Here is a 13,015-nt window from a genome sequence, read left to right on the forward strand (position 1 = left end):
TGGGCGTGCAGAGGGTGGATGAATCCATTGCTCTAGGACAATATGCCAAAAAAAGTTGAGTATTAAGACAATCTCACCAATTGATGTGGGTTTTTTGTTTTGACCACGCTCCTGGCTGGCTGGTCACCAGCAGCACGGGGAAGGTGCTGTACCTGCTGCATCACGCTTCAGCAGTGGTGACAGTAAGGACAGATACTCCGCTGTCATGACGCCAAGCTCCTTTGGCCATTTCCTCACCCCTGGACTGGGTACAGCATATACACGACAGAAATAAATAGACTGTGTAGCTAACCTCTTCCTGTAAAGAATTGCCTGTGTTTTAGGAATTGCCTGTGTTTCACAGGGAATCAAAAGCATTCCAGTTGTTCACGTTTTAGGTGATGAACTTATGATGATTTATATATGTACACATATATACAGATATATACACATAAATATATATATATGTATAAAAATAACTTTATTATATATCTGCTTAAGTAAGGAACTTTTGCCCCCCTATGGAAGCAGCTCTTCTTAAAAATCACAGGGAGGAATATATAACATAATTGAGCTCTTCAAGTGACCAAGACGGAATTACTGATGCAGAGCAAAACTCCTATAGTGTCTTGTCCTGCTGACGATGGTCAGTCCATATTCTGGAGATGCATTTCCTTCTTTTCCAAGCCCACAGATCTTGCTCCTGGGACTCACTGCCTGGGTCAGTAGATTTTAGGACATGGTTTTGGAGAGTGACTTAGCTGGAGAACTCACCTACCATGTGTCCAAATGTCACTGTTTTGCTGACTGTGGGAGGAAAAGGCAAATAATGGGAGTGAGCTGTGCCTCTGGAGGAGCCACGCATCTGGGAGGAGGAGTGCAGGAGTCCGTAGGCTGGTCAGGAGAGAGTTGTTCAGGGAAAGAAGGTGCAGGCAGCTGTCTGAAGGCTGGAAAGCTTCAGTGTTTCTAGCATTCAAGCTGATTTCAATTTAAAATGTCTTTGTTTTCAAGATTTTCTGCTTAACCATTAGGACAAGCAACCCATTTATATGTAATTTTGTGAATGACAGTTAATATCCCCACATAACTCTTGGGCTGCAAAAACTGGGTCTGTAAGAGAAATGCCAAGAAATCTACAAAAAGTTTGAGGAATTGGCTTCTTTTCCTGTGCAAAGAACAGGTCAAAACCCCCTCCTACAGTATGGCGGCCACGCAGTGTGTTTTAGCAAGCCAGAGTTAAGCTTGGCCAGTCAGCCCCAATGGATCTATCTGTCACGAGGATTTTAGTACGGACCCTCCTGTTGCTCCACCTGCCCCTCTGTTAGGAATTACTGTCCCCAAGCAGGGCGGCAGAGGCAGATGTGTGACTGAGCCGACAGTCAGGCACTAGAGCTGCAGCGGAGTAGGGGCTAAAAGTAATGCCTTGGCCTCTGAACCGGCTGGCTGAGGACAGGCACAGGTTTGCTTCTGTCACATCTGCTGTGGCGGTGGTTGAGCTCCGGCAGAGCTGCTGGAAGGTGAGCAGGGGGGTCCTACGGCTGGAATTGAGCTCTCTTTTTGGTTCCAGACCTGCCATGAAACCATAGCCCTGTCCAGTCTCAGAGCTCACCTCTCCCTCTGGCCAGGAGGGATGGTGGCTATCAAGGGTGTTGACTGATTGTCACTTAGGATGACATTTGGCTTGGAAATTCCAGTAGGACTGATAAGGCCACTTGTTTATTCACAGCTAAATCCACAAAAGGACTTACGTGATACAACATTCCTGTACCCATACGCTCCCCGCTGCCTGCTGGGCTCTTCCACAGCAGGTTAATGGGTGTAGCCCCCTTCCAGCCCCAGGAGCACATCCAGAGGAGAGGTGTGAAGCCAACACATTGCCAGCTGCTCAGCAGAAAACCTGCAGCAGGAAGGGTAGGAACATCTTTGTCACGGAATAGCCTCTGGCCTCCTGGTTAGGATGTGGCTTTGAAACCTCTCAAGGGAAGGAAATTGAAAGTGGGTCTTCCATGTCCTGGGAGTGTGCTGTGGCCACCACACCGCTGGGTTAAGATGGGCACTACCGCTTTCTGCAGGTTTCTACCTCAGGAGTTGGTAGAAACCTTTGCTGCCCTTGTGATGAGCCCTTCCCAGGAGGATGCTACCAGCAGGAGTTTCCAAAGCACAAAGTAGAGGAGCGGTTCAGGTCTGAACACAGTTGGATCCTTGCTTTCAATGCCTGCTGAGAGAGTGAGGTCTTCCTGGGCGTGCACAGCACCATCACCAGGGCTGGGTGGTCTGGACAGGGGAGCTAAGAGGGATGGCACCAGGGGGGTTTAAGGTAAAATCCTATGGAGTTGAGATTCCAGTAGGATTAGGAGGCAGCTGCCTCCTACACAGGAGTTTTCGGGAACATGATTTTGGACTTATGTGCCTAAATTTTCTGCTTAGGCTCCACAAGCTCTTTTTGAATCAGCTCATGCAAGCTAAATATTCAAGGCAGCTGGTGCACTGGGGGAATAATCTGAGTAAATCTCAACAAGGGCATGTGCTCAGCTGCTTCAGCCCCGATCTCAGCACCAGATATGTGCTAGGCTGCCTCTGAGAGCAGTTGTTAACCCCCCAACAAAGATGAAAACATGCATCTCATTTCCTGACACCATCCGCAGAAGCTCCTACCTCTACACTTCCACCACTCCAAGCCCTCAGTGCCTGATCATAAACAGTTTCATGTGTCGGGGAAACAGAAAAGGTAAGTAACATAAAACACGCCCTGTTTGTTTTGGATTTGATTGATGAACACAATGACCATGTGATAACTCCCACCATGTGTCAACTACTTATGTTTCACATCTCTCTTCCAGCTTTCTCTGAATGTCTTGTTGCTTCTGTTCTCTGCTGCTAAGAAGCAGCTGCCTGTAAAGGTGCTTCCCATGGAAAGGCTGGTTTCCTCCACTGGCAGTACACAGAGGCAGGTGCAGAGGGGAGGGCAGAAATGACAAAGGAGGAGAGTTGCATTCACACGCGCTGTGAGAGGAGATTCCCACAGTATGGTGGGGAAGGCTACGGAAGTGTTTGAGGACCTCAGCTTTTGCTAGTTTTAATTTATTGCATCTGGAAACTTAGCTCTCTTGGAAATATTACGGTTCTTGTTCCATAGGAAGGAGAACTGAAACACTAATAAAGTGTTGGAAGTCATCACTGAGATCTCTTTTTACATATTTACTGTTTCCTTGAAGTCATGAGACCCCAGAGGGGGCACTTTTTCTTGTCTGTTTATTTTTCTCTAGTAATGCTTGACTTTTAGAAAGGCTGTCATGCGTGTATTTTGGCGGTGCTGATCCTTCTTCACATTACCGCTGTTCTGAGATGGTTGTGTGTACTGAGCAGCTTCTAATCCCATGGATGATGATGGAAGTGCTAATTGGCGAAAAGGCATTTTGAGTATCTCAAAATAAGCACCTGTGACCAAAAGCTAGTGTGTGTTCTTGGGTGTTTGGGCTCCTAACTCTTTTTTTCACAGGAACTTTGTATATAAAAAGAAGAAATAATATTTGCCTGCATCCCAGCAGGTTTCCCAGCTTTGAGATCGGTGCTTAGAAGTTATTTGGAGACTTTGCAGAAAGCTTTTCCTTGAAAGCAAAGTAAAAGGCACCTTTTAAGGCAGGTAAATGGAGAGCTGCAGTCAGAACTAGAGCTCTACAGTTTCCAGCCATGTAAATATTTGTGATAGTTCAAATATTTTCCTCTTCACATCTAGGTGAAATCCTAGCTTCAAAGCTTTGGGTTTTTTTAGTGTTAAACAAGATCCAAAAATAGCCTCCTGGTCAGAGCATTGACACGGGCAGTAAGTTCTTGCTCTGCTCTGCTTGTTTCTAAACACAGAGTTGAACCCGGACTCTCTCGTGCCAGGGGGGTGCCTGGACACCAGGCTACTGGCTGCTCAGGAAGATGTTTCTCTTTTTTTCCACTCTGTCACACTTTTCTCGATGAGCCTTTTGCTGTAACTGGGTACCACTTTCAGGCAACGTTTGTTTTATTGAACCGCTGCTTTGTCAAATACCCTAAGCAGTTCTAGTTGCAAATGCAGCCTAAAATGGAAAAAAAAAATCTTTCATTTTAACAAGTAAGTCTTTTTTTTTTTTTTTTAATGGTGCAATAAATACCAGTTGCAATTCATAAAGATGAATCTCTTTGGTCTCATCTCTTGGATACCTCTGCTATGCGATGTGCTCCTCTCTATTCTCATCCTGAACTGCCACCTAGCTGCAGCACCATGGGCTTGCTCCTTGGTCTAGTCTCAACTGATTTCTAGTCTGCAAACAACACTGGCCTTGAGCTGAGGGTTAATAAAATTGTGTCTTGGCTCCAATGTCAGCCTTTCCTGAACAAAAGAGATCTCTTCCCCGGACAGCAAGGGATCTGCCGGGGCTAATCCCTCAGGTCGGCGGGCCCGGCGCCATTTTGCAGGGGTAGGCCCCGGGCTGTGGGGAGCCCTGCATAGGTGCGTGTCTGTGCCCACACTCCCGCACGCAGACACGAGGACGTTTGCTGGTGCACACGCACGCTTTATTTTCACACACGGAGGAGCCGTGTGTTTATTTCTCACACGCAGGGCTGCGCCGCCCTGACCGGCCCCTCGCCCTCGCCGCTGCCCGTTTGTCGACGGTCCCTCCAGCGCCCTTCGCCCTACTCTCGGCGCGGCACCTCCGCGACGCTCCCTGACCGAAATCCCGCCCGGGCTCTCACGAGAGCGGGCGGCTCTACCGTGTCCCGGCATGCCCTGCTCTTCCTCTTTCCCGCCGCTGCCCTGAGGTGAGGGAGTCGTGGCGGTCAGGGAGTGGTCCCAATCCGGTCCCATCCTGCCCAGGGCGTCCTGGGGAGGCGATGAGGGCTCGGTATTTGTGGGGCTGGCGCGGGGGAGGACGGATAAGGGATGCAGATGGCGGATCTTGGGGGTGGTTGGCGGGTGTGAGGTGGAAGCAGGCCCTAGGGAGAGGCCATGGCTGCGGTGATGACTTTCTTAGGACACCTTTGGATTTAATTGTGAAAAGAAAGCGTAATTTCTGAGCAGCTTTCAGTTCGCTATCAGCAGTAAAGTAAATAATCTAGGTTCTGTATATCTGTGTTAAAAGCTTAATATGTGGATATTTTTTAATTGCTTCTTTGTAGTTGAGCTCCAAAAATGGTGCGCTACTCTCTGGATCCGGAGAACCCCACGAAATGTGAGTTGTTTTGCCGTGGGTGTTCGTGTAGGACTTCACTGAAGCTATTCAGGTTTTCATTCCAAAAGTTGGTCTTTTTTCTCCGCAGCATGCAAGTCACGGGGATCCAACCTGCGAGTGCATTTCAAGGTACGTGGTGTGTGCATAGTAGGGAATGCAAATTCATTTGTTTTGGGTTTTTTTTGTTATTTTTTTTTGTTTTTTTTTTTTGAAAGAAGTGTTTTGTACTCTCCTGTATCCTTACATAGTTACTTAAGGGTGGTAGTGTAGGTTATGGCCTGTGCTTGCTTTAGCTGCTTGTAATGGTTTTCATCCACAGGATCAGAAATAAGATGGTGTGTCCTAAAGAGCTTCCTGACTAACATAGATAATAAAATACAGTAGGAAAACAGTTGCAGTGAATTTAGCAAGAGGAATTGGGCTAGTGTTAGATGAGAGATTTGTTTTGTTTGTCTTACTCTATCTTTTTGGTAGTTTGGAAAGAACATCGGGGTCATCTGATCATGCTGCTGGTCAAGAAATATGGCAGGGGAGGCTTGTGGTATTTGGCATGAAGACTGCACATGAGGACATAGGTTTCTCTGGGAAAGGTCTAGGTGTGGCAGTGAATTCAGGACTCATTCGATTTAACCACAAAACCCAAAGCTGAGCAGATGCTTTTCTGCTCGGTGTTATATAGTGCAGGTGAAAAGAAATTTCAGTTATTTTGGTTTGCTCTTTTATTGTTATCAGGTTGGAAAGACCTAGCTATTAGGTCTAATAACAATAAAGGTTTAAAAACCTAGCTATTAAGTTTAAAAACAATAAAGATGTGCCAGAGCTGTAAATTCAGTAATGGAAGTCATACCAAGGGTTAGAAAAGTAGGTATCAATAAAAAAAAAAAAAAGCGTTGCTAATTATTTTTGATTCTTTATTTTTTTGTGTGAGTGCTTCTTTTAAACTGAGTTTGTAGTGAAAAGAATAGGATCCAGGAAAAGGAGAGGAGTGCTTTTTCTTCCGTTGTAACTTGGAAAGATCTGCTAAGAGGAACTTTGCTGTGCTCTGTGTTGCCAGAACACTCGTGAGACCGCCCAGGCCATCAAGGGCATGCACATCCGCAAGGCCACCAAATACCTGAAGGATGTCACCCTGAAGAAGCAATGTGTTCCCTTCCGCCGCTACAATGGAGGAGTCGGTAGATGTGCCCAGGTGAGGTCTGAGATGAAAATGTGGGAAGGATGCTGTGGCTGGTGAAAGAAGAGAGAAAAGATGATGTTGAGACAGTGTGGAGAATAGTCTGTTGATGTTAATGTTGTATATAACTTAAGAGGGAGAAGAGTTACTCTTAATTCCAGTACAGCAAGCATTGCATCTACTTGCAGTGTCAAGTAATTGATCAATTTAATTATTTTGATATGCAGTCTTAATAAAAGGGGATGTAATGGCAAGTTAATGGTGCATAAAGGGCAAGTTGTGTTGTACCAGGACAAAAAAGGAACTCTCCTTCCAGGCCAAGCAGTGGGGCTGGACACAGGGACGCTGGCCTAAGAAAAGCGCGGAGTTCTTGCTGCACATGCTCAAAAATGCGGAGAGCAATGCTGAGCTCAAGGTAGGTTGCGTAGACGTTATTAAATGCAAAGTGTTCATATCGTGCTGTGTGTCAGCGCTCCTGAACTTGATGTCTCTGATATGGAAGACCGGCTAAGGCCTGCTTTGTAGGTGAGACTGAATTGTATAGAGGCTTTTGGTTTACTGTTCATTTGAATTAGGCTGCGTGCATTTTTCAAGTTAAAATGTGAGTAATAATTTTTCACAGGTAGCTAGTTTGTGTATGGTTATCAACTGTTTAGAATAAGTGTGGTTTAGATCTCTTAAAATCTACAAAACAAAATCTGTGGACTCGGTCATTTGTATCTTTGTAATATACTTGGTGCTTAATTTGGTAACTTTGATGGCGGTGATGACTATCTTAGGACACCTTTGGAACGACCATGAAATAATTCCTTCTTTCTGAGCCATCAGCATCATTTTAAGTTTGTTGTGAGGTGTAGAAGTGTGGTTGGTGTTTTTCTGCCTTCAGCTGGAGCTTGCTTGGTAAATACTCAGTTCTGTGATGTTGCCAAGTTAAGCTGTTCTATTTGCCAGCAGTGATGTGTGTGAGGGGGTGGTTATTAATGTTTTTGCTGTGGAGATTGATTATTTGAAGAGAAAAAACAAATCACAAGTTTTATCTCCTAGGGTCTTGATGTGGATTCTCTGGTCATTGAGCACATCCAGGTCAACAAGGCTCCCAAAATGCGCAGGCGCACCTACAGAGCACATGGTAGGATCAACCCCTACATGAGCTCCCCCTGCCATATCGAGATGATCCTCACCGAGAAGGAGCAGATCGTTCCCAAGCCAGAGGAAGAAGTTGCTCAAAAGAAAAAGGTACCAAAGCATCGTATCCTTAGTCCTCTTTAACATCACTGTCAAGAAATTTGAGCGTTAATGCTTCACATGTTTTGGACGGAGGGGTTGCTGTGATGACTGTCTTAGGACACCTTTGGAATACCCATAAAAAAAAATAGGAAGTTATTTCTGAGCAATCTCAATATTTATCATAAACAGAACATTGAGAACTTAAGAAAGTACTTTTCAGTGGTTTATATCGCACGGATGGTTTGTTTCTCCCTTCCCCAGAGCAGTTACAGCATTCCCCGTCCGTGCCTGTAAAGGTGTGATGTGTTACAATAAAATTTAAGTCGAGTTGATGGCCTGTAAGCAACGTAGTACTTAGAAGGACACTTAGTTACGTGCAGGTATGAGTAGTGAAGCATTTTGTAAACAGATGAAGAAATTTCTAACGATTGTCAGTACTTCTTTCAAAGGATGACTTTGTTTTTAAACTTATTTCTAAGATGTTTTGGGAAGGCATAGACTATCCCTGTTTTCTCATTTGTGTGTTTGTTTTTCAGATATCCCAAAAGAAGCTGAAGAAGCAAAAGCTAATGGCTCGGGAGTAAATCTGATGCAACAGATGTACATAAATAAAATTAAAAAGTTAAGATTTATTGTGTGTGCTTCTCTGCTCTTTCAAGGCTTTTGCTGTAAGTGGTGCCTGGTGGGTCTGCTCAGCTTTGTGTTACTTAGGGCCACCGCAGGAGTCATGGGCAGTAAGCACTGCTGCAGCGGTGGGAACAGTGATGATTCGCGAGCGCTATTCATACATAAAACCAGACAATTTGGAACAAACAGTGGTGTTTGTTTTTCCTTACCCGCTGTCCTCGCCTGGGCACAGGCCAGCAGCAGTTCTGCGCCCCCAGGCCCGGTGCCGTTCGCTCTGTACGTCCTTCCCGGCTGGCGGCGGCCGGGGCGGCTCGGCGACCGCCCGGCGCCAACGCGGCTCCTGGGGGCGGGGCGTGGGCTATGTGACGCACACCCCGCCTTCTCCCATTGGCAGCGAGTCCGCGGTGCGCGTCAGGCGGAAGCATGGGGGCTGTTTCCGGTGCGGCGGTGGAGGAGGCCGCGCAGGCGGTAACAGCGTTGGGTCGCTGCCAGCTGAGGTGAGTGCGGGGCGGGCTCTGTCTCCTTCGGCGGGGCTGGGGCTGCTCCCCCGAGGGTCCCTTCGTGGTTTGCCTGTCCTCTGTCCCGGCCTGCGCCCGAGCGTGGCTGCCTGGCTGGAGGCGTCCGCGGAGGTCGACCTCGCCTCGCCGTTTCTCTGTGGCTGGAGCGGCTCCTTTAACCGGGAGCGAACGGGGTGAATCCTGAAATGTAACAGGTCATGCCGAGGTGTGGAGCTCTTTGGTCTCAACGCGTGTTTGAGTGGAACTTTACCGATTCGGAAAATCTCTGCGCTCCAGCCTTGATGTCGGTACCAGCGGGAGGGGGAGATGCCGCCGGCTGCAATAGCTCATCGTTTGCCGTAAACTGGGAAGGTTGGCCTGGCTTCTGGGGAATATTCCAGCCTGAACATCCTCCTGTAGAGAAAGCAGAACTGGGATGTGTTATGTAAACTAGCCTTTCTAGACTAGGTCATCCTTTATGGGGAAGAAAAAAAAAAAAGCCCTTTTGTCTGCGTAGCCTTTTTTTTTCTGTTTCCATAATAATAGTTGACTAACGACCGAGTTAAAAATGGAAAACAAAAACCAAACGTACTTAAATTTGCAATGTCATGCATGTTCTCTCTGCCGACCCTAACGTATGGTGGCTTACAGAGATAAACAAAAGCTTGGATCATGGGAAATAAGCTTGCTATTAAAATTGGACCATTTGCCCTTTTACTCTTTTTTTTTTTTTTTTTTTTTTTTCTTCCCTAAAAATTAATTGCCTGCTAACCGGCCAACAGAGCATCAGCAAATCACAGAGGAAACTCGTAAATGATATGTAGTATTGTAATGTATTAGGACTGGTGTCACGTGTCCACTGACTTTTGCATCTGGCAGAGGTATGACTTATTTTTCAGTCTGGAATTGAGCACAGACACTCGCTGTTATCTCAGAAAGACAGCCTGGGATGTTTCCTCCAGCCCTGTTCTTCAGCTAATGGATGAATCCACGACATCTTGCCGAAAATTTAGTATCTAGGAAGTTCTGGCAGAGAGAGTACATGAATTGTCTTTTTGAATGGCTTTAATGGACTTCCTCATGCATGTTGTCTCAATTCAAGATTCCTCTCTGACTTCAGAGATGAGCAGATCCTGTAAAACTAGATCTGAAGTAGTCAAAACTACACTTGGAAGTAGTTAACTGGAAATTAATATTCTGTTGTTCCACAGGGCCTGGGGCTAAAAATCTTTAGCTTAAAAAAAGTGAAACTTCTGCCTCTTCATTCTCCATCCTGGAAAGCTTTTGTTTTGCTTCTTAATGTAAGAATTCCGATGTCAGCGGCCTAGAAAGGAGGAATGTGAAGGGCAAAGCTGCACTGTGCAGCAGAACGTATCTAGTATGTTGCTCATCAGCACTGAAAGAGCTGGCTCTAATCCCACTTACCTGCTTCCTCTCCCAGTTGTACCTTTCTGCCCCTGCACTTTGGCTTTCTGCTGTTTTCATCACAGATTTCAGGCTGATGTTTTTGAAGACTTCTCCCTGGTTTTAGAGAGGGAAGGATTCATTTTCTAATAGTTTGGCCAATTGTATGGGATTGGTGTGGGATCAAGTGATTCCTCCTGTGCAGGAGGAAGGAAGTAACCCATATTTTCCTTTTCTCAAATCCTGACTAGGATTCTCTTCCCCCCTCCCACCAAGCTGCCCTTCAGTGGTAGCGAGCCATTAGATTGATTGGAGTCCTGCTATTTAATTTCACCTTAAATAAAAAGGAAATGGGAAAAACAAACCTCTTGGACCCTCTGTTATATTATAATAAGAACTGGGCTAATATCTGCAGCTCGCTGCTTAAATGTTTTTTGTGTGGTTTAAGCAAAAACTTATTTTCTGAATGTGCTTTCGAAGTTCTAGCTGTAGGAATGATGAATTAATGCAAACTCTACTCCTTTTTTGTTACAACTACAGGAATGTTTCCCTTGTTGAGAACTTTATAACATTGGAACGTACAGCACTTTTGAAACTTTAACAGTTAATCTATTATTAAATAATCTCTTATGTTTGAATATCAACTACAATATTCATTATTTAAGACTGTTTTCTTAGCTCATGGCATACAAACGCTGTCATCCTAAGTTGTTGGTTTTTTTTCCCTCACCAGCTTTGTCACAGAACAAGAGGAAGCCATGGTGTGCATTCCTTGTATTGTCATTCCCGTTCTCCTCTGGGTCTACAAGAAATTCCTTGAACCGTACATCTATCCCATTATTGCACCTTTCATTAAGCGTGCATGGCCTAAGAAAGCTGTGGAAGAAAAAACAGCCACAAAACAAGGTCAAGGAGGCAGCGCTGGAAATCCATGGGCACCTTCAGCCACAAAAAGAGATCAGGAGGATGAGTCTGGAATTCATAAAGTAAGATTAATGCATTTAGCTAACCAGGGAAACTCCAGATAAAACACCCAGCAATAGTTCAGGGTGGGCACCACAAAAGAGTAAATAGTTGGGTGTTTTTATAGAAGCTTTTGTGGCTATTTTCTTATGAAAGGGAGTGACCAGTACTGAGCCAGCTTGAAATAGCAGTTACTCGTAGACAGCTTCTGGTAGGTCTTGGAAGGACAGGAATTGCACTTGTTTTCTGAAACAGCTTAGTTAATTTTATGGTGTGTGTTTGTGGGGTTTGTTTGTTTGTTTGTTTGTTTGTTTTTTAAATGATCGGCTATTCTTTCAGAGAAGGAAGAAGTCAAATAATTGGTACATCACACCAGATGCATGAAGCAGAATTAAAAAAAAAAAAAAAAACCCACAAAACACACCACTCTTCAGCTAGCTCTGCCACTCATAATGGGGGAAAATGTTTAACGTGTGTAAATCGTGCATTTGTTATTTATCTCTTCTAAGAAAATTCAAAGATTTGTATATGTTGTCTCTGCCTTCACTCCTCCCCCTGCCCCCTCGAAGCAAAAATTATGTGTAAATCTAAAGAGACGCCATCGCTTTGCTTCTTCCTGCAGATTTCTTCATAGATCTTCACTGGCCTTGCTTCTAAAAGTAATTTTCATCACCAACTGTTACTGTTCTTGGTGTGGAGTCCTTTTTTGACATCCCATTAATGATGCTGTCTTCTATTTGCAGTTTGAAAGCAATGGTGTCGCAAATAGAATTGCTGCAAAGAGATCCACAGAAGTTTCTGACAAGAAAACAGATTAAAGGAATTCATTCATAAGGATTTTATTCCCTTGTGTCCAATATGAACTGGTGATATTTCTCTCACTTTGAGACTTTTTTCTTTGCACATTTTAGCTGAATAAAAACTTATCACTTATAGGAGAGGGTCTCTTTTGCCACTAAAATGGCAGCTAGCACACTTCTTAATTTAAAATGTTTGAAAACTGAAGTTCTTTATTTTCCTCACTGGAACTACTTTTTACCTATAATCTATTTGGTGTGATTAGAGTTTAGATTAAATAACTGTCCTGGTTTCAGCTGGGATAGAGTTAATTTTCGTCTTGGTAGCCGGTATGGGGCTGTGTTTTGGGTTTAGGATGAGAACAATGTCGATGATACACTGATGCTTTGGTTCTTGCTAAGTAGTGCTAAGCTGTCTCTAAATAGGTGCTAAGTGGCGCTCACTCTGGTCAAGGACTTCTTAGCTTCCCCTGCTCTGCCGGGGGCACAAGAAGCTGGGAGGGGGCACAGCCAGGACAGCTGGCCCAGACTGGCCCAAGGGCTATTCCATACCATATGACGTCATGCTCAGTATATATAAGCTGGGGGAAGAAGAAGAAGGAAGGGGGGACATTGGGGATGATGGCGTTTGTCTTCCCAAGTAACCATTACGCGTGATGGAGCCCTGCTTTCCTGGAGATGGCTGAACACCCGCCTGCCAATGGGAAGTAGTGAATGAATTCCTTGTTCTGTTTTGTTTGCGTGCACGGTTTTTGCTTTGCCTATTTAACTGTTCTTATTTATTTTACTTCAATTATTAAACTGTTCTTATCTCAACCCACGAGTTTTCTCCCTTTTACCCTTCTGATTCTCTCCCCCATCCCACCGGGGGGGAGTGAGCGAGCGGCTGCGTGGTGCTGAGTTGCTGGCTGGGGTTAAACCACGACAATAACTTACATTTACCTTCCAAAGCTAGATTTATTCGTATCTTAGCATCTTAGTTTCACTAACTGTTAGTGCAATACTTTAGGCTTTCACCTTAAAAGCTATAGCTATTCTTGACCTTGCTAAAGAACTATGAATTGCATTGTCATATGCTTGTCAATGCATAAGCATCATGGTTAAATTATGAAGAATATAGATTTTTCATGTTAAATCTGTGGATGA

General features: G+C 44.9%; 2 protein-coding genes across 3 annotated transcripts; both read left to right on the forward strand.

The window, feature by feature from the left end:
* The first annotated feature begins 4,736 nt into the window (after window positions 1-4,736).
* On the forward strand, window positions 4,737-8,260 carry LOC309602048 (large ribosomal subunit protein uL22). Its single transcript, XM_082335349.1, has 7 exons — window positions 4,737-4,770; window positions 5,128-5,180; window positions 5,269-5,309; window positions 6,235-6,369; window positions 6,671-6,769; window positions 7,399-7,590; window positions 8,118-8,260. The coding sequence occupies exons 2-7, from the start codon at window positions 5,141-5,143 to the stop codon at window positions 8,163-8,165; spliced, it is 555 nt and encodes a 184-aa protein (XP_082191475.1). The 5' UTR covers window positions 4,737-4,770; window positions 5,128-5,140; the 3' UTR covers window positions 8,166-8,260.
* A 379-nt stretch (window positions 8,261-8,639) lies between these two features.
* On the forward strand, window positions 8,640-12,730 carry LOC309601676 (UPF0729 protein C18orf32 homolog). 2 transcript variants are annotated; one of them, XM_082334842.1, is made up of 3 exons: window positions 8,640-8,705; window positions 10,843-11,095; window positions 11,816-12,730. In XM_082334842.1, the coding sequence occupies exons 2-3, from the start codon at window positions 10,868-10,870 to the stop codon at window positions 11,888-11,890; spliced, it is 303 nt and encodes a 100-aa protein (XP_082190968.1). In that variant the 5' UTR covers window positions 8,640-8,705; window positions 10,843-10,867; the 3' UTR covers window positions 11,891-12,730. The 2 variants fall into 2 exon arrangements, with proteins under 2 accessions (XP_082190968.1, XP_082190967.1); XM_082334841.1 differs by lacking the exon at window positions 8,640-8,705 and adding an exon at window positions 8,774-8,931.
* Window positions 12,731-13,015: the final 285 nt, after the last annotated feature.

The sequence above is a fragment of the Platalea leucorodia genome, assembly GCF_965183815.1.
Source record: "Platalea leucorodia genome assembly, chromosome: W".
Lineage (NCBI taxonomy): Eukaryota > Metazoa > Chordata > Aves > Pelecaniformes > Threskiornithidae > Platalea > Platalea leucorodia.

Bases quoted from the DNA above. Each gene is read 5' to 3' on its own strand.
- LOC309602048 (XM_082335349.1), top strand. From the start codon at position 5,141: ATGGTGCGCTACTCTCTGGATCCGGAGAACCCCACGAAAT. The intron at 6,770-7,398 runs GTAGGTTGCGTA...TTTATCTCCTAG, and splicing joins AGAGCAATGCTGAGCTCAAG to GGTCTTGATGTGGATTCTCT. The intron at 7,591-8,117 runs GTACCAAAGCAT...TTTGTTTTTCAG, and splicing joins AAGTTGCTCAAAAGAAAAAG to ATATCCCAAAAGAAGCTGAA.
- LOC309601676 (XM_082334841.1), top strand. The intron at 11,096-11,815 runs GTAAGATTAATG...TTCTATTTGCAG, and splicing joins ATGAGTCTGGAATTCATAAA to TTTGAAAGCAATGGTGTCGC.